The following is a 21,142-nucleotide window of genomic DNA, read 5'->3' on the forward strand; positions in this document are numbered from 1 at the left end:
TTTGTATTGATTCTGCAAGGGGGTATTTCAGATGTACAAAATGGCTTTACACTTAAGCTATTTCAATGAAACAAAAGGAAAACAGACTAAGGGTTAGAGTGTACATAGTAATTTGCACCAGATCAATCTATCAGCTTCCTAAAGGCTGCAAGAGATTTAGAAATGCTGCATTGGTAGCACTGCACACCACTGGATTAGGCTGAAGATGGAACGACGGCATCCAGCACTGTCCAGACCCTGACATATATTGCGACAGGTACTTACAAATGCTGCTGTAGAGCTCCCTCAGTGAAATGTATTTCTACCCATCATGCATCTTCAGATCATACCTAACAACTCCAAAGCTGGCAGATATACTTACTGCCTCAGCCAAATGTTTACAATGGCCAGATAAAATACAAACAAGACAGTCCTCCATCACCTTTGACTAATGCTTTATTAATGGAAAGTGGACTCCAAGAATAAATGGAGCTTTCGAAGCACGACTCCATTTTTAATGCCAAGTTAGCTAGAACTGCACGGAAAGCTTTGATACATCACCTTCACTGTACGGAGAAGTTCAGAGATGCTCCAGTTTACTTAGGAATTCCTGTGTTAAAATGGATCACCTATGTACAGCATTTAAAAGCGAAACACCGTGCCAGAGCTTGGCAAAGTTTTCCCTTCACAATCTTTCAATCACGAAACTTAAAACTTTATTCACCAATATAGTACAGTGCACTTGGATTTGGACTACTGTGCTTTTATGGCACACCTGGATGCTACGGATTACAAAACTCTTCATAAATACTGGTTTGTTGCTTTTGCTTTTTTTTGCTGAAATTAATAATTTGTCAAGTGAGGGCACAGAGTGTATTTGAATCACTTGTTTTGTCATTTCTTCTACAAATGTTTTTAATCACTTTAGAGTTTTCAGCTCCACCACAATAGAAACAAGCCACTGTAGCAAGCTGTACTGCCTGAACTTTCATCTTGCCACCTCATCCTCAGCTCCTCCTCACCACTAACCTATCAGCTCCTAGGACATGGAAACAATGGCTTTCCAAGTGACTTTTCATCACAACATACATATCTAAAACCATTCTGTACAAGAACATCTGACTTTAAGAAAAGGCACGCACAGAGAATCCAGAGTCATGAACTAGACAAACATTACTGGTAGTTCCACTTCAACACAGCTTTGACACTATGACCGACCTGAACACTTCGGGGGTTACACACTTTCAAACTGGGTGAGCGTTTTCTTGTCATAGGGAAGTTTTAGAACAGGTGTTTGTTTCGCTATTCAACATCATGAACCCAAAATCTGGTTTCAATCATTTCTTCAATCAGACAGCCAACTGACTCATGCAGACAAAATGCATATGTTGAAGATTTTAGAAAAAGTTGTCATGACCTAGAACACCTTATGCTGAATACATTTTGTTTTTCCCTAGCCACTATTCTTAATTTTAAAGCATTTCTAAGACTTTACCAGAATTGGTCTTTTTTTTTTTTTTTTTTTTTTTGCATTTCAGGCCTGAGCAACAGGATTAGAAGGAACAGTTTGGTAATTGCACTCTCAAAAAATCTGGAAAAACTAGGTCTAGACTTTGAGCCATTAGATACATACTAGACAGGAGCTGTTCTACAGGTATTTCCAATTACAAATGAAATTATTCATCATTATCAACTGGGATCAATCCACACTACCCCAGAAGAATGGTCATTAACAAAATAAATATCACTGTCACTCACTGGGTAAGAGTTATTACCAAGCACCAGCACTAGGCTGACATCATAAGCATGTCCTAGTATTTTAAAGCCAAAAACCACACGCTTTGCTGAAGCATTACAGTAATTCACAAATGAGATATGAAAGCCCCCAAAATAGTATGGAAATAGGTTTGCAGTGCCAGAAACTAAACTGTTGTAACTGTCTGCCAAACCACTAAGGGAAGCCTACTGTTGCAACTCTCTGCCTTTCAAAAAGGAATTAGAAAGTGAGTATTGTTTTTAGACTTCCAACTCTGAAGCTGCATATTTTCTATCTTGCTGCATCAATAGTATTATGCTGTTTAGTTACAACTTGGATGCTATGCCACCATCGATCTGGCCTTGAGATCAGCAGATGAAAACAGCTGCTCAGGTCCAAAGCTTCTCCATTGAAAAAAAAAAAAAAAAATGGTGACCACAGCTCGAAAGACAACCTAAAAAAGTCTTCTAGTTTTCACTGGTCATGCTGCAGGCTTCTAAGGTCTTTCATACTGTGAACAAAGTAATATTCTTAATCCCTTAAAAGCAGCAGCTATCCAATTCTCTAATGCTTTTTTTGGCCTTAATGGCATCTTCTACTTACTTTTTTTTTTTTAACTGAAATATTGTGGTTTCTGGTCTATACTTAATAGCTCATTTCTTTATCATTCCACAGTAAAGATAACTCTCAGTAGAACAAAGATATTTCAACTTTATACTCTGACAAAAATCAACACATAGGCTAGTTACCATTTTTCAGCAGAACGTGCCCAAGAAACTGTTCAAGGGTAGCAGTCCACTGGATTTCCTAAAATCAGTGTGTTTTAAGAACTTAAAAGGAAGCATTATTTTAAGGAGGCAGGCACGGGACACGCACAAGCCACACAACCACTGCCTAGAAGGTCTTCAATCACAGAAGCAGCTGAACAAGTCTTGAAGATGGCAACACCACAACTGCCAAGTTCAGACCCTTCATTGAGTCCAACAGGAAGAGACAGACATTCCTAGAAAACAAACCTTCCAATAAAACAGAAGAAAAAAAAAACAAACCAACCAACCACAATACTCAGGACACCCATAACATTCTTCAAGGACTGTCTGACATTACAACTACACTGATCTCTTGACAACCTGCAACGGAAGGGAGCAGATTCTGTTTTCCATTTCAAAACTTTCATTGACACAGCACTGGCAGTCCTAGCACCTGCTCAAGAACTTGTTCAGAGGCTGAACTAGCAGAAAAACGAGTTGCCAAAAAAAAAAAAAAAAACAAAACCCAAAACCCTGTTTTAAAACTATCTTCTGCCAGCTTAGCTCCCTGAACCAGTTCACTGAAGGGCCAGAGAAGCACCAGTACTGGTTCAAAGACATCAAAGCGCACAGGTGAGAAACACCTTTATTCACAGCAGTTAAGCAGTAGATGAACCTAGCTCCAACCTCAAACTATGTTCCAATTATCAGAAAGGCTGGACATCATCACTGTCAGAAGGCCTGGACTAGGGCCACTGGTAGCATTTTCTGGTAAGCAAAGCACAAAAAAGTACTTTTGGACAAAGTACAAAAAAAAGGAGGACAGAGTAAGGACATTAACTCAAGGCCTTTTAGAAAGTGTCTGGACAAATATTAGATATTGTAGACCTGATGTGAAAGTTGCTCCTCTACAGAGAGGCCAACATACAGTAAAACTGAAACACTTCCAGGAGGGGAAGTATTTTCACAGGTGACCCAGGCTATGCAATGATTAGAGCTGGATCAGGACAGTGAGGAACATCACATGGTCCCATATTAGTAAATTCTGCAGCCTGAACTCAAGAAATGTGATATATCCTACATTTTAATCTTTGGATGTGCTTCTAGGAGCAATCACATCTCATCTGGGCTGTGTAACCTGAGCTCAGAGGAGTTCCTATCGTGACCGAATACAGCACCTGACCATGAATGCACACCTGTGGACAAAACCACTTCTTATACTTCAGACACAGAAGCACATCCTTTTATGCCGTTACAGAGCACAAACATTTAACAAGCATTGAAAATTATTATAACTGGTGCTGCTGATGCTAGTTTACACTAGTCTACCAAAATTAACAAATCCTCCTCTTATATTAAAGAATAGGAGGCATAACTGAAGCAGGTGGACAATATAACTCAGCAAATTCACATTATTTTGCAACCAAAACTAGAATTCCAAATCCTAAAGCTGAGCTGTCCCCTCCTCCAGGGATGTTTCTGTGCATATACACTTACACCAAACTGTTTAAGTAGTCCCAAAATGTGGTCAAAATACCATCTTATTTTTAGTCTTAAGAAACAATGCTTTCCCATATTGTCCCACAAATCATCTTTCCCTAATAGTGGTGAACCCGATCAATCCATTATCTATTTTTGCTCTTCAGCAGAAAAAAAAAACAATCTAAGTCATGAAAATTCTTAAAAAGGGCACAGAGCTTGTCTTCCCACACACACAGAGAAATGCTATGTAGCTTATTCCCTTTATTACACAGAGAATCTAAAAACATCTCTTTGTGAAGCAGCCCAGAAATGTCCACTAAAATACCTAATCACTCCACAGAAAAACCTCTTCGACAGCAGCTTCCACTACATCAGAAGCTTTACACTTAACTCCAGGACCTTCCTGTGAGCCACTCAACCGCATCTCTCTCTGAACACTTCACTTTTCTCATTTTGAAATGGGGGGGAAAAAAAAAAAAAGTTGTACAAGCAATTCAGGTTTCATAATGAAGAAGTGCTTCTCCATTCCCACTCAAAACACTCCACACAAGCTCGCTCTGTGCACGGGAACATAATTTAATTTCACACTGCAGGGTTAATGAAACGTATCACTGAACTGGAAGACCAAGAAGCCTTTATTTCTAGGCAAGTTTTCACACTGTAAGAGAAAACCCTATTGAGACCATAGCACTTTAATCAAACTACATCCTTTATAAGCATTTTAAACAATCAACTCTACAGAGTATCAGAGTTTAAAGCGATTTAGTACCACCTCAATAAATTGAGAATTTTTACTCGAGAACCATACAACGATACTCTGGAAATAAACCAAGTTCACCACTGTATGGGATGTTCTGGAATATGCCAGTCTGCCTTTCACTGAAGCAGCCTCAGTAAGGTTTGAATGAAAACCACATTACATCATTTGTATACGTGTCAGAGCAAGCCAAAGCATTCTCTTAAAGACTAATTTATAAAAATCAAGTCCAACCCATTGCTATGGTCCACTGCTAAACGTGTCTGAAGGCTGAACATGCAGGCCAAGCATCTCATTAACTGAATTTTATCAGTTCTGTGTTCCACAAATTCCACTTTTGTCTAGATAACCAGGTCAACAATTAGTTCAAACTGTTAACTCCAAAAGCAAACAAAAAAAATCAAGAACAAGAAAAAGCAGAGTAATCACATAGGTATTTTAGAAATGTAAATTGTTGTGCCTGATTCCTGTTTTAGAATTATGGGAAGATACAGATGAACTTTCCAGAAGTGCTTACAATCCTCAACCTTCAAAATCAAGGACACCTGAGGAACAGGAAAACTTTTTACAAGTTAAAAGCTACCACGGCCAGAATAGTTCAAGACTAAAAGCTATTTTAAAACAAAAGCAAACTTAAGAATGGAGTTTCAAGTCCAAAGAACACATCTGAAGAAAACATTTTGCCACTTGCATTTGGAATTCCAAGCTGGAAGCTAAAACCTCCCAGCATTCAGACAGAAGTGGTAACAAAACCATGGCTAACCGTAAGGCCCAGCAAGTCATTCTGATGTACAACTTGAGCTATAGCTACGAAAAAAGAAAAATCTCAAAAAAAGGTTACAGTTCAGGCTCTGTAATTAAAGACATCGTTTTATTTCTCCAAGAATTTTCAGGCAGGTTGTTTCAGAAACTTTTTCATTCACTGACAGCTCAATTCACATCTGCTCTTTAACTTCAACTCTTAAGCACTGCTGTTGCTACAAGGGGAAAACAGTATTTTCTCATAAACGGATTTAGTTTCATCTTAACCAAAGTAAGATTTGTCAGCTGTATTTACTACACCAATCAAATTAGGCAAGTTTTATAAAGTAAGATATAAGGTAATAAAATTAGCTGATTTATAACCTGCATGAATTGCTTTGTTACTAAGCATTACTTTGTTATATTGAGTTTCAGTTTCCTGCACCCGCATTTTACTAGTTACGCTTCAAACAGGAAAATCCTGTCAACTAAAAGAATGACTGGAGTCAGAATCAAGGAAACCTCAATTTAACCAGTCGTCTTATCTCCAAGGTAATCAAACCACCTGAATGAGCTCTGGCGCAATTCTTTTGTACCAGGCAGCATGATCAGCCAAAAAAAGCAAACCAAACACACTACCACAGACCAGATGAAACTGGATTAGAGATGAAACATTGATTCTCCCTCCTACACCACCAAGGCCAAGGTGGATCAAATCACAGAATCACAGAATCAATCAGGTTGGAAGAGACCTCTGGGATCATCGAGTCCAATCATTGCCCTGACACCACCATGTCAACTAGACCACGGCACTAAAATGCCACAGTACACTAAATATATTTGGTTCCTCTTCTATTGATGTACAGGAGAAACCAGACAAGTAAAACCCAACTAACCCAATTCCCCTAAAATGTGAGGATAAAAGTTAATTTCACAATTTTAGCGTGGCTCTGTGAAACAGAAAGTATTTTAAAAGGTTGAACTAAAGACACACATTTGTTAGGATGAAGGATTTTTTTTTTCCTCTGGAGTCTTCAGAAGTAGTACAAAAGTCAGGAAAAATAAGAATGGAATACTTCCAAGTTGATTGCACAACTACAGACAGTAATTTTATTTCGCATTGTAATATCAAGCTGTATAGTTATTGCATCTTCTCAGATGACAGGAACCAAACAGTACTGCCATGCCTGCAAACAGTGAAGTAACAAAAATATAAAACACCAACTCAAATGTATCAGTTCCACAATTCATTTAAGCCATGGACCCAGTATTATCTTGGCGTCTCAAGATGAGACCCAAAGCACAGCCACCATCCTCATCCTACCACCGCTACTTCTCATCTATTCTATGCGTTAAGAGCATGTCTGTTTAAGAATTGTAATTACTGAATTATATTCTGTATCTGGCACTTGTTCAGTTCCAGTCAAGCCTACCTCTGTGACATCTCCTGTTCTACTACACCTCACTTCACCAGCGGGCAGTAGTAAGCTGAGTAACTGCTTCAAACTACTGACTCCTTCCTTACTTCCTGCTCTGCTCCCACAAGAACAACTTCCAAATGCTGAAACTAAGTGCTCACATTCAGGACTGTAACAAGATACAAGTAAGCTGAGATACTCCAATTATTAAAAGCACGTAGGAGACTTAACTTCAGGGTGCTCCCTTTCGCAAAAGGACATAGTTGTGTTTGAGCCTTAGTTGAAGCTGTTCCCTAGAAGTTTGCAAGTCTGTTTCCAACAGCAGAATGAATGTGAAACCTTACTTCCACCTTCAAGAAGAGCTACACTTTATCTGTCAACCTATAGTTGGAAGGAGTGGGGGGGAAGGTGAGAAGAATACCAATCACAAAAATGTGGAAGTCTCCCTCTACACATTTGTTTTCATCAGCATCTACAATTATGTTTTAATAAATATAGTTTCAGAACCTAAGCACTGGCAGTAAAAATTTAAAGCACATCTTAGCATTGTTAATAAAAGCTCATGGCAGAACACAGAAATCTGGAGTAACTTTAATGAGTTCCAAAACCAGCTTTTAGTAAAAAGCCAAGTATAGAATGGTAACAACATTCAATGTCAAGAATTTAAAGCAGCTGTACTTAATGTTTTGAAGTCCAAGTTATGACTTGACAGAAAACTACGTGACAAGCATTAATCCTGTACCATAGAGATACCTCCATTTACTATAGCCAACATCTAAAATTCAGCACACATTGCAAGCTGTAAGGGAGGGAGGAAAAAAAACAAAATACAGCATTTATTTTAAGACTTCCAGATTCCTCGCAGTGACAGAAGACTGGGGTTTGCCCTACGCTGCACTTCCAGTTACAGCAATCTGGCTTCATATACACTTATGTCAACTAAAAGCAGAGTTTATAGTATCTCACTCCCTAAAGCACAAATGACCATTAATAGGTAAGACTATGCATTTACTTAGTGTTTCTGTTTTTAAATAATGACGACTGCTTCCAATTTTTAAAAAAGTCACATAAATCTACACATGCTACCAGACGGACCACAGAGTCTACCAGAAAAATGACAGCATGCTGGTGGGGCTGCATACACAGCTTGAACAGGCTGAAGAGAGCCTCCTGTGCCAAGTACAGCAAATTGAAACCTCCACCTCAAAGCCAGGAGTTAACTTCAGGGGTTAGACCTCTTCAGGTAAGTGTGGCCTGTCAGTCAGTACAACACCTAAGTGATGATGTTTCAAAACTATCAGTCACACCTTCTACCTTCCCATGACATTTACAGAATTTCAGATGGTCACCATCCCACTGAGACCATTATCACTGAAGGGAAAGACACAGTTTCATCATCCAGAAAAGCACAGATGGTCTTACTACAGGAGAAAAAGTTACTAGCCTGATTGTATTTGAAGTTGAATATTGCTTACACGGGGACTGACAGTCTAATTCTCAGTTAATACACAAAGTTAAGAGGAGAAGGCAAAAATCCCTCCCTACCTTCACACTGGTTCCTTGGAAGAATCTTCCATCTTGTTTTTATCACATTTTCCAAGATTTGCAGTCCATAGTACTGAAATTGGAGAAGAACACAATGTGAGTACATTACTGCAGGACTAACTAACTTACTTTCAGGACTCTCACTCAATCAGACATTCACACTTAACATCTAAGACTTCAAGATTATTAAACTAGCAATTTTATGAAATATATGTCTATTCACCCATTTACTGAGGTTTCATGCATTTTTTTTTTTTCTTGTTTTATTCTTCACTATACTAAGTCCTGCTGTTTGATCATGCTCACACCAGGAGGGGGTGGGGGAGAAAAAATAATAATGAAAAGCCCTCTGGCAGACAATTTTGGCTATCTGGAGGAGAGAAAGTAGCAGCCAGATATGAATTTGCATCATAAATGACTGCTCATATGTTCAAGTATTAGCACAACCAGGCTCCTAAAATATTTAGCAGCTTGGATGGTCTCAAGCTTCCTATTGTTCCTCTAAGAGCTGGAAAAAAAAAATTTGTCTTAGCAACACATGTCCTGACACTGGCACTTTCTAAAGAAAGTATTTCCCAAACTTCACTGGTGTGTTACTTAGGAACAGCAAGACAACCCACAGGTTTATTTAATTTCAATACCCACCCCAATATGGCAGCTATTTCTACTATTTAAAGATGAACTTTTGTGCTCAGTCAAAGAACAATAAAAATGTGAATAAGCTCTTGGAAATCCTTTTACCTTTCAGGAATTCCTTCCTATATTCTTATTCAAAACTGTTAGGTTTGCAAAGTAGTCAGTAAGGCCAGTCTCTCTGCCCATTTGTCCCTACTGCCAACTCACAGTAACAGGGAAAGAAGTTTGTAATGGTATGATGGAAGAACTTTGATATGTAAAACCCCATTAGCATGAATAGACAGCAGAGAAAAGGGGACAAGGAGTTTTGTGTTTACTTTATCTGCAGTGGATTAGGAAGAAAAAAATATCACATCAATGCCTGAAAGGTAAAATTAAGTTTTCACAGTTAAAAGTTTGGCTGAGAATAAGAGTTCCTCTTTAAAATGGTTAGTTGTCATACAAAGTAGGATCATTAGTATTTCAACCAAAGGGATCATATAAACTTCAATTTAATTAAAAAACACAATGTAGACTGTCCCAAACTACATTGTATTAAAATACCATTTTTGCTGTTCTCATCTTAGCATAACCTACATCCCTTTGCTTCTCTATCTGACCCAAGTTCCCACAAGCTTCACACGTACATCCTGCATTTGCTAAATATTCTGTCACCTTCCAAAATCTTGGGTACCATGAAAAACTAACAGAAAAGTTGACAGGGTATTTTTTTCTTCATGGTGACCAGCAGAAGTTTATCAACTAGTTTTTAATCTGTAAATTTATTTAACTACTTAACATAAAAGCTAAATGAAATCAAGGGAATGTCCATATAGGAAAATGTATGAAAACATTCTTAAGCAAAATGCTTCACAGAGTGTTATTTCCGCCACTGCTATAGATTTATAGATACCATCTGCACCTGATCCCAGGCTGACAATACAAAACATACTTACAAAAGCTTCTAAGAATGTCAAAAGTATGAACACTGATAACAGAGAGTGCTAACTTTCCCGAAGCAGATCAAAACTCTACTTACATTTCTACATTCTACAGGCACATGTATTAATAGCCCTTTCAGAGAACAGCTAACAAAAAACCTTCTTCTTGCTTCTAAATGTTTTTCCACAGGTCAACTTATTTGGCTTTTAAGACCAGAATGGCAAGCCTAGTTTCATTTTACAAAAGCACTAGATGACCAAAACTTAAATAAAATCCTGACATAAACTAAAGACAGACCTCATCTTTATAGACTTTTTGTTTCACCACTTAGGATTTCCTCCGAGATAAAGGACAGACACCTCTAGCAATCTGCCACACCTATCCTTCATTATCTGCTCAAATATCTAATGCAGATTCATGTACCTTAAACTGTGAAAAGGTTCATGTTGTCTAGGTTTCTACTCGTTCTTTTGTTCCTACGTGACTTCAATTCTGCCCTCTCCTAGTGTCTTGTTCATCTCTTCCTCAGTACTAGTAATACTCATTTTTCCTAACACTCGCACATGAAATGAAATGGCAGCAGTAATAAAATCAACGTACACAATCTTCACTTACACATCTTCCTTGCCATACCATGTTTGAAGGCTTCATCAGCCTGCCTGAACACTCTGCAAGGGGCTTTCTGGGGTATTTTGATTTTAAGCTTCATTTGATTTGATGGTTCTAATTTTTGGTATTTCCCTGATAACGAGATACACTAAGCCCAAAAAAAGTCACTGACACCAATTAAGTTTTGCCAAGTTTTGCCACCTGAACAATCAGAAGCATACTTTGTAATCAACTACTGCAACAGTGCATGCAAACACATTTAAACTGTGCATGAAACAGAAGTCTTTCAAAATTCATTTGCTCTTGGTTTGCTTATTTCTAATTGCCCAATAGCAATTCACTGCTCAGTTATGAAGATGAGGGACAGGTAACAGCAAAGACTGAAGAGAAGTATGAAGTGATCCCTATGGTAGAAATTTCTATGGTACCCTTATTACTTATTCTATGTACCGAATCCCTTTCCCTCCCACCTCCCAAGAAACAAAAACAATTGATGAACAGAATTCAGTTAAAGGGAATCAAAAGGGTAGACCTTGTGGAGGCCTGCCGTCAAAGCCTAGCTGTGTCAGTTGCACAGGAAGACACCCCTTTTCTTCCTATTACAAGCAATCAACATAATGGAACATTATGATTAATATCAGGTAGTGTTAACAGCTTTAATTAAAAAAAAAAATATGATTGCATAAAAGCCAAATGTCATAGTGCATAAATTTAGCACCAAATCATTTGCAATTTACGTAAATTGAAGAATTCTTTACCTGTTGCTTTCTTTCTGTTCCTCTAATCATCTCATTTTTCACAAGACAAATTTGAGTTTTTAAAAATACTGTTGATAAATCAACTTAAACATTAGTAATGTCTGTCAGTATAAAAAGCAAAGTTTACCAGGCAAGCAAACAGGCAAACACTGTTACTTAAAGGTTAGCACTTTGAGGAAGTTCTTTAAACTGTTTTCCCCTAAACTTCAGAGAGCAATGAAAAAAATTGAACTGTTTCATGAATACCGCCTGATTTCAGAAACTATCCAAACACGATTATTTTCTGTTCGAACACAGTGTGTGTCAAGCAGAAAAACATGCATATCAGTTATTTGAGTAATAATCATCGAACTTGAGAGTGAAAACACAATTCGATCAACTTCTCGGTTCAAACTTCAGAAGTCTTAGGTAAAACATTTAAAATGGAAGAAAAAAAACTCACTGCTGCCCCTTTTAGTCTCTACCACAATGGACGGATTTAAAACAGCAGTACAAAGCAAATCTGTTCTGCATATTAGTAAAGACTGATCTCATACTACGAAGAGTTTGGGGTGCTTAACTTTCTTTGATTGCTCAAAATCTTGGTCTAATAAGGTTTCTATTTTGTTTTTAGTACACCTAGGGACACGTTCTCTCCTCAGTTACGTGCACATGGCTCTCATTATGATCAAAAACAGCCAAGCACTTACCCAAGGACAAAACGTGGCTCTAGGAGACTTTTCATTACTCAGAGGTATGCAGACACACACCAATCTTTGGAACTGGCATTACGTTTGTATGTGCCTTGAAAAAAAAAAACCCTGTATTTCCAATTTAGCTCTTCCTTTTTTTTTTAAAAAAAAAAAAAGGAGAAAAACTCTTGTCAATGTAAAAGGAAGTTTAAATATTTTGTCCATTTACAGTTCTTTTTTTTACAGTTCCATTTACAGCCAAGTTTGGGAACAAGACAATAAAAAAAATAATGTGGTTTGAATCAAGAAAGTCTATGGCTAAAAATGAGATACCTTCCTCAAAGTTTATGAATGGAAGAAAGAGGAAAACCAAATAAATAAAAGTTTATTTGCTTACTTTGGTATTCATGTTCTGAGAGAACTCCAAAATAGTATCAACTCTTGTCCACGCATCAGGATGTTCTTTTAAGTGAGTCAAGACTTCCTGTGCCATTCTTTGCTAAAAGTAAGTTCGATTAAAAAAAAAAGTATTAGATTATTTAAGAAATTATATACTGTCAGTGAAGACATTAACATATAACACACCTTTAAATCACTTATCCAAGAGTTAGGCAGAACTCAATTAGGAGCAACAAGTCCTTTAAGCCTCCTTCTCTGTGACAGTTAAAGTTTATTAACAACCAAACTCCAAAAACACTTTGATGCAAGTCATTTACTTCCTTCCACTCTTACATACTGAATGGTTCATCTAGACCAGCAATAAACACGTGAGAACAGCACACGTTATAGGGAAATGAAGTTTTATCCCATTCACAAAAGTCATCTAGACAAAATTTCATTCAAGGGCACCCAAACTTTCTAGTTCTTCTGGAAGCATTCATATAAAATGCCAGCTTTAAAGAGTACTGTATCATGCTGCAAAGTTGTTGATGTAGGAGCTGTTGACTATATTTTGAAGAACCATGGAGCAGAGCATTAGCGGTCTCCAATCCCTGCTTCTGAAGAATCCCTTGCTGTATCTAACAGCTTACAAAACAATAATAAAAACTGACTGGGGGCAAGGAAGGGATTCCTTGGGACTGACATTACCAATTATTGTACTAGATACTGTGGTTTCAGTAACTTGTAAAACCTCATCTGAAGCAATTACACACTGCAATAGCTGAATTCATTTTAGCTATCCTTTTCAAGAGCCTGGATGTCCATAAGGGTTTTTTTTTAGGGAACCAAATGATGTTAACTATTTCCAAAAATGCAGTGTACTGACAAATCTTGCTGCAAATTGTATCACCTACAAGCATCAGGCACTGTCTTACCAACAATTAACGGAACTTAGTTCATTCTTTCATTGCACTGTAGAGCCAGTTCAGTGGAATTACAAAGCAGTTAAAAGCTTTACTTCAGGATTAACTTCAACACTTAGAACTTGCTACAGCTATGCAGATTTCTAGTCTGCTGCAAGAACATACCTGAGCTAATCATCAACTGGTGTAAGAAAACACGCATTTTCAGTAAGACAGAAACCCCATCAACACCCCAAATCTATCTACGTATAAGGCGAGAAACAGACAGTTGAGTATGGGATTCACCAAACTAGAATTGGAAGCTGCAACAGTAAAGGGCAAGGATATCTAAAATATCTGTATGATACTGACATCCCTACTTAATATACTTGAGAATAGCAGAGCAATTCCCAGTCTGATACTGACTTTCAGTAGCAAGTAAGTCCCTGTAGATTCGATATGGAGAAGTACCACACAAATATTTCTTTTAAGTCCAAAATCAGTACAACCATACTCCCACAGTGTGACATCAGAGCTTAAAAAAAAAAATCAGCACTTCTGATGCAGTTTAGTGTAAGAGGGAAAGAATAGATATATTACTTCCAGGTTCAGCCTGGGTGTGTTTTTATACTGGCCTCCTTAGTGCTTCTAATACTGGTGACATATCACAGATCAAATTTCAACACCAACAAAATACAGATACTCAACAGCCTTCTCACAAGCACTGAAAAGTTTGCTCTCATACCCACTAACCCCTTTCCTAGACATCAATTCCTGTAGTTTCATAAAAACAGTATAAATTTAACAGTAATGCTTAATCCAAGATCGAAGCCTCACTGTGTTGTTGCTACCAAAAAAGAAAATCAGTTAGCAAATAACCCTTCTGGACACGTGAAGGTCTAACAGACCAATGGAATTAAGAGTCTGGGATGAGTCCAGGTAAACATCTACGAGCTGCCTGCAGTCTCCTTAGTCATGTGTTGGGCTGGGGTGGGGTTGGGGACATGATTTCTTTTCAGAGAAGTATACCAAAAAAAGCTAAGAACAGAAAAAAAAGTAAAAGTCTAGGACAGAAAAAGCTTCTTTCTTGCCTAATATAGAACAGCAGATAAAAGAGTTTTGCAAGCAGAGGTAAGAATTAAGCAGAAGGAGGAGCTGGGTGAATCTGAAAGCAAGTTCAGCATGGGCCATCCAGGCTGCATTCTAAACCTTTTTTACCCTAACATTACCCTAATCTATTCCAGGCAAACCATTGTTAATCTCCCAATTTTAGCATTTAGTTTCCTCAACGTCTATTATTCCTGTCACCCTTCAAGTCATGAGTTGAGCTGTCAGGCCCCACAGATAAGCGTTTTTTTCCTGCAGGAACTTTTGAACTCTTTGGAAGAGGTAAGAGCTCACAGATGCACAGAAATACGTCTCCACCTTTGGAAATGTACTAAAATAGCAAACCAAATTTTCATTAAAGTGACACATATTAGTACATATATTTAAAATAAGTTTGTATCATAATTCACTTTTGCCAGTTAAGCACCACCTCTTGAATTTTTGCTTCTCATTGCATTAATTTTCTAAATATCAGAGACTATACCCAGCTGTTTTAAGTGAAGCAACTTCTCACAATACCAGAACAATGGCAATTTGATCTTTGTACTGTTAATCCTCTATTTTCCTTATAAACCTTCCCAACTTTTTAAACTCCATTCAAACAATACTATAGTACCACCTATATAAGGCAGTACAGTAAACAAACATATCACTTACAAAACAAGCACTCAGAAGTCCACGCTTTTAAGGCAAAAGCTACAAGCAGTTTTCTGTCACATGATCATTTAAAAAACTACAGCTAGTAACTATTTGGATTTAGGAAACTCAAAATGCAAATTATTTCAGAAAACAGCAAGGTATTTCAGGACCTGTAGGAATTCACATTAGTAAGCCTTACAAAAGTAAGATACACAAAATAAGTCTAAGCATTATTGTTTATTCTAACAGCTGGAAGGAATATAAAAGAATCAGCTACTTTGTCTCATTTTAATTCACTTCTTATTGTTGTGCAAGAATATCTTAGTAAGAGATCCCTGACACTAAAACTCCCAATTTGTTAAGCATGAACAATTAAAATTTGCCAGAAGAGGAACTATGCCAACACTCTTGTAGCAATACTGGCTTTCAACATTTAAGTCTTATTTCCAAAGTAGTCCAATAAATAGATAAAAGCAACACAAGATTCACTTTCAAGACTATGTATGTAAACACACAAATGCACACATTCCCCCAATTTAAACTTAAGACTTCACAATCCGCACTAAGTCCAAAGAAAAGAGCGCAAGAACCTGTGTAGACAGATAGTAACGGGGAAAAAATACTAGACACAAGAAAGGAACAAACTCTCCTCTTAAATGTGACATGCTTCTTTATCAGAACAAATACAATAATATCATTAAGATTTTTCTTTTAAATACAGTCCTTCAGTGAAGCCACCATTAAATTTATGGCTTCACAACCCTGTCCACAATAAGTAACGGGTAACTCAGACCTTCCTGGAGAAGGCACGCTGCAAGCAGAAGTGCCCAGACCAAACTGTACTTGCTCATACCTTTCAAGAGCAGAAGGCATGCTAGAAATGAACACACACTAAACTAACATTTTTCTAAGGGTCATTTCAATGTTCATTACGAGGCCTGCCTTTAAACCAGGGCATGTGAATTATCAGGAATATTCCAGTCACTAGCAGAGTAAATTCACTAATATTACTGAATTTTATTGACGTGAATTAATTTTGCTCAACTGATTTGTTATAAGGTTAATTAAACATGGTCAATAAACGTAGGTTCTAAATCCATATTACCTGCGCGCCTTCTCCATGGTACAAGCAGTTCACCACGTTGTCCAAGAGATTGATATCCAGTTTCTGGTTAAAATCCAGCAGCTGACGAGCTGCATGGTCTGCTAACATTGTCATAATTGCTGGCATAGATTACTGCAAAATAAATTAAAAAAAATTCATCAATTAATAAATTATTATTAGATGTAGTTGTAAAGCAAGCGCTTCAACTTAAAACACCTCATTTGAATGAGATGAGTTATGTTGGCAGTACTAGACAGCTCTGAATACAACACTCCAATTGTTAAGCACGTAGCAGGACAAACTCTTCCTGAAAAATTCACACATCACTACCCCAACTGAATTCTCAGTGTCTTCAGCAGGTGTAACACATAGTAACAGCCTGACTAGTCAACAGCCTGGATTACCAGCAAGCTAAAACTTATTTCAAAAGCAGATATCAACCCCTACCAATCCCTAAACATACGTAAACCAGTAAGTTTGCTGGTAGAACTACCTACTATCATTGCAACATAACTTGCAATCTCAGCCAAATTTTGAGTTTCTGAGGCAAATATGCACACTTAGAAGATCAGTTCTAAAAGCTTTTAAACAATTGGTTATGGAAGTGAAATGTGATCTACGTACATAGCAAGAAATTAGCTAGAGGGCATTTTTCAAATACTTGGGGAAAAAACCTTACAAGTTACCTACATACAAGTAAAAAATTACCATTGAAACTAAGTTGACTGTTTGAAAGCACTTTGAGAGGATGAAAGTAAGGGGACTGTTCAGTCAGCAGGTTACTCTGTGTACCACATTAGACCACTTCAAACTGAAATGGAATTCTACTGGAGGTTTCAGGTCCCATAAAACCAGCGACACACGCATTAACTCTTTGTCCTAGATAGAGCAGCTTCGCTATTATGCAAAGCAAGTCAGGTGGGGTGTGTGTGACTGTGGGTGTGCATGTAAGATGCTTACCAGCCAGAGACTGGTACCAGATAAAGGCAATCACGAAAAGCAAGAAAATAAGCCAGGAACTACAGAATTGTGGACAGTAAAGCATATTCTAACTTTTTCACACCACCCCCCACACTGGAAGCACCTGATCACGTAAGTTTATTGCCCTCTTCTCACAGTCACTGGCAACCGTAACACATATTCCTACCCCCTCCTCTACAGCAGCTCTCCCGCCGTTCTCTCCTTTTCAGAATCTTTTGTAAAGCTACAGATGTCATATAAAACTCCTCATTTGAGAAACAGCCAGAGGTCTGGAGAACTGCAAGATCACTCAAAAAGTTACAGTGGAGCTACCTGCATACTTGGGAAGATACAGCCTGAAACTCTTCCAGAAACACCTCCAACACGCCCAGCCAACCTGTTCTTTAGAGTAAGCTAGAAGTCAGATCTGCTCTTAGTAAGCAACTTCATGTGTAAGTATGAATTTGTTTTATGCCTTACATATTTAAGGCATGCTCAAAAGTAAAGAGCAAGACAAACCTGTGCCTCAACCCAAGTAATTACTAATTAAGTGAAAGTCCCTACAGTAGCATACAGACAAGAAAATCTTTTGTTTAGAAATGCATATTTGCAAGTAGGGTCAAGCACTTTCATCTACTTCTATATAGAAAGATATTAACTTCAAAAACCAAACATTTTCAATTGTATTTTGGAGTAAAAAACCCTCGTGTAGTTAGCATTACTACGCTGACATAACCATTTTGAGGGCTCCCTCTCAACATCCAGTCAGCCTTTTTACATCTACCTGGAAAAATCAAAAGGAAACAAACATCAAGTATAAACCAAAATAAATTAAAACTAACACTCCACATCTGTCCTTCTCCCCCTCAACTCCTAAAGTTGTCAAAATTGTAGTGTTAAGTATGGAAGCAAGAAACTGAACAGTAGGGAAGGCTAACTGCATTCTCTTAACTCAGAAGGACACTTCAAATTTTCATCTCACAGAGGGGCAGCAAGCAGCACTGCTAGATGGAAACCGCACCAATTTCATACACGCTTCAGCTCGGAGCAGTTAATGTTCCCACCAGACACGCGTGCTTTCAGGCACGCCCCTTTCTGTTCACATCTGGCCTCCGTGGCTGAACCAAGAGCCTGGAAAGCCCTTTTCAAACTACAATAACTGTGGTAAATCAGTCGTTGCTCGGGTAGGGCCACTCATTTCAGATTTAAGCCTCTTTCGGTGTTTTACGCAGCTCTAAGAGCACGAACGAGGAGCCACGTGACCAAGAGAAGTTATTAACCACATGGAAACAGAAAGGAAATGTTTTGAATAGGGCCCTTTGCCACTCCCAGCATTATCTTCAAAATGACCTACCTACTCGGAAACCGAAACACAGAAATGGCGGCTTTGTGGTCAATACCAACTGCAAGCAACTCGATTTCCTACTCCAAACAGTGTGCCCACATAAAGCTTATAATGCTTGATTTACTATACTGCTACACTTTTTTCCCCACATCATGCCAGAACTCCGGAACAGGTTTAAACCTCAGTTCTAAGAACCACCACTAATCAATTCTTCAACACTGCCAATAAATGGGGAAACCGAAACAAAAGAAGAGAAAAAGTTTTTTTTAAAAAAAAAAATCTTAACTACAACACAGCAAGAACCTGACATCTACCGAAGGTCAAAAGAACTGCATTTACAGCACTGTTTACATAGTTATCCCAACTCTTGATGACCCTGGACCTTTAACACAACAGTTAGTTTATGATGATATACCTGATTTGTCTAAATATGTAGTGCACAGGAATGACAGCGTACTTTTTAATAGTGAGAAATGTTGAGTATTCACAGTGAACCCTAAAGCACCTTCAACGCAGCTACTTAAAGCTCATTGGGGGCAGCGATTAAAACAAAAAAAAAAACCCTAGGCAGTCACCCTGCCCCATCCCTAAGCATGCACGAGTTAATTACCGCCCCACTCCCCGCTTCCAACGAATTAGTTGCATCCCTGGTAAATTCCTCCAGCTGCACGATACGAAACGGAGCGCATCGCAAACGCATTCGCATTGCACTTAACGCACCAGCAACCGCTACGAAAACCATTCCTCCCCTCGCTGCTTCACACACGTGTGCCTGCGATACGGGATTAAAGAACACCGCTCCGCAAACGCCTGCCCCACGCCTCGGAGCACGGCGTTTGCGGCACGGCCGCGCCCCACACGCGGCACCCCCCGAAATCACTCACACCCACCCAGCGCGGAGGCCTTGCCCCTGCTCCCGCCGCAAAGCCACGGCCGCGCTGCCCGGGGAGAGGGGCTGGGGCGGGGGGGAGCCGCTGTGGCGGAGGAAGGCGCGGCGGGGCGGGCGGGCCCGGGCCCTGCGGAGCGCGGCGGGCCCGCGGCGGCGCAGCCCCTCCCTCCCTCGGCTCCAGCCCTGCGCTCTATACAGGGCCCCCACGTGATCCAGGCGGACGTTTCAATACTGCTGCACAGACACACAAAAATATTTCTGGAAACTTCCACTCCTAATAATTTACAGATTATGTCCTTAGTTTTGCCCGTAGCCGAGCCCAACCCTCTCCAGCCCTCTCGGCCCCCCTCGTAACGAAGGGGGAGGCCCCCGCCGTGCGCCCCCCCCGCCGCAGCCCCAGCATCCGCGGTCGGCTCTGCCCTCCGCTCAGCCGCTCGGCCGGGCCTAGGATGCTTCTACCCCAAAGCCAATTTTAAACGCACCCCCCCGCCCCTCAGGGTTTCTCCTCGGAGCCCATCACGCTTCTCCTTCCACGGCGAAGACTTTGCGCGCTCCGCGCGGCCGTACCCCTCCCACTCCCCCACGCCTCCTCCCGAGCGCCCCCCCCCCCCTTACCCACCCTCCCACCGCGTTACTCACCGCAACACCCCCCCCACCCTTCTTCCCCGCAGCCTCAGCACTTACTTACCTAGGTGTTTCTTACAGCTTCTTCCTTCAAAAGTAGGGGTGGGTGAACGAAGTTTCTAACCACACGCCAAAAAAAAAAAAAAAAAAAAGAAAATAAAAAAATACCACCAAAAATACCGCCCCTCAAAAAAAAAAAAAAAAAAGCCGGAGCAGGGGGATGAAGACGAGCGCACCCCCCTCTCTGTCGGGTACGGCTCTACCAGCGCCACTCCTCTCCTCCCCACGCTACCCCCTAGCAAGCGCGCCCTGGCCTGACTGCACTAGGCGCCCAGCAGAAGCCTGCGGCCCCCCCGGGCGGGCGCTCCCCTCGGCGCACCGCTCCGCGCCTTCCCCTCAGCCCGGGAGCAAGGCCGCCCGCCGCCGGGCGCGCAGAAGACGGGGCGCGCGCCCCTCGTCTCGCTTGAGGGAGCGGGGGAAAGGGGGTCGGCGCGGGGCTCCGGCCTCCCGAGGCTCCTGGTAACGGGGGAGGGGGGGAAGCTTCTACCTTCCTCGCGGCCCTGGCTGCCCCAGCTCCGGCTCGGCGGGGCCCTGTGGCTGCCTCTCCCGCGTCGCTGGCTGCCCAGGCCCGGGCCCGTGTAGCTGGGTCTCTCGCTACTCCTGTTGCTGCCGTCCTCCACCTAGGCCTGGCCGGCGCTCAGTTCACCCCCATTCCCACCCCCCCCCGGGCTCACGCTAAACTTTGCCCCCCCTCAGCTGCGCCGCTGGGTCCCCCTGCGGGCTCCCCCTCCGAGCAGGTCACACGCACGGCGGCGGAGGCGGCGGTGGTAGCAGGGACTGAGCGCGGCGCCTCTCCCCCTCCTAATGCCACAGACTCGGAACCGGCTCAAACCGGTTCAGACTGGGAGATTCCATCTCGGTTTAGTTTTCAGCCCATGGCGCCGCGGAGCGTTTGGAAACCTCGGGCCTCCGCCCAGCCGCCGCTCCCATTGGTCCCGAGCCATGCCGCCGCGCAGGCGGCCTCCGCGCTTATTGGGCGGAGGGCCTGTCGATCGGCTGCGCGCCTCGGAGGGGCGGAGGGAGCGAGCGGCCGCGGGAGGGGGGATAAGACAGAGGGGATCCGCCCCCTCTCCAGCAGCGTTTTGCGCGCGGCGGGGGGCGGGCCGCC

General features: G+C 40.9%; 1 protein-coding gene across 5 annotated transcripts in view; it reads right to left on the bottom strand.

Moving 5' to 3' along the window:
• Positions 1–20,933, bottom strand: part of XPO1 (exportin 1) — a 39,788-nt gene extending 18,855 nt beyond the window's left edge. Inside the window, exons 1-5 of one of the 5 annotated variants that reach the window (XM_068399927.1) lie at positions 20,783–20,933; positions 20,039–20,093; positions 16,157–16,288; positions 12,420–12,521; positions 8,428–8,500 (exon numbers count right to left, since the gene is read on the bottom strand). In XM_068399927.1, the coding sequence (XP_068256028.1) occupies positions 8,428–8,500; positions 12,420–12,521; positions 16,157–16,282 (301 nt within the window). In that variant the 5' untranslated portion in view covers positions 16,283–16,288; positions 20,039–20,093; positions 20,783–20,933. Of the gene's footprint in view, positions 1–8,427; positions 8,501–12,419; positions 12,522–16,156; positions 16,289–19,181; positions 19,201–19,351; positions 19,446–20,038; positions 20,105–20,520; positions 20,691–20,782 lie in introns of those variants that run through there. The other 4 variants (XM_068399910.1, XM_068399917.1, XM_068399935.1 and 1 more) reach the window with 4 other exon arrangements.
• Between the last annotated feature and the right edge of the window lie 209 nt (positions 20,934–21,142).

The sequence above is a fragment of the Nyctibius grandis genome, chromosome 1 (assembly GCF_013368605.1).
Source record: "Nyctibius grandis isolate bNycGra1 chromosome 1, bNycGra1.pri, whole genome shotgun sequence".
Lineage (NCBI taxonomy): Eukaryota > Metazoa > Chordata > Aves > Nyctibiiformes > Nyctibiidae > Nyctibius > Nyctibius grandis.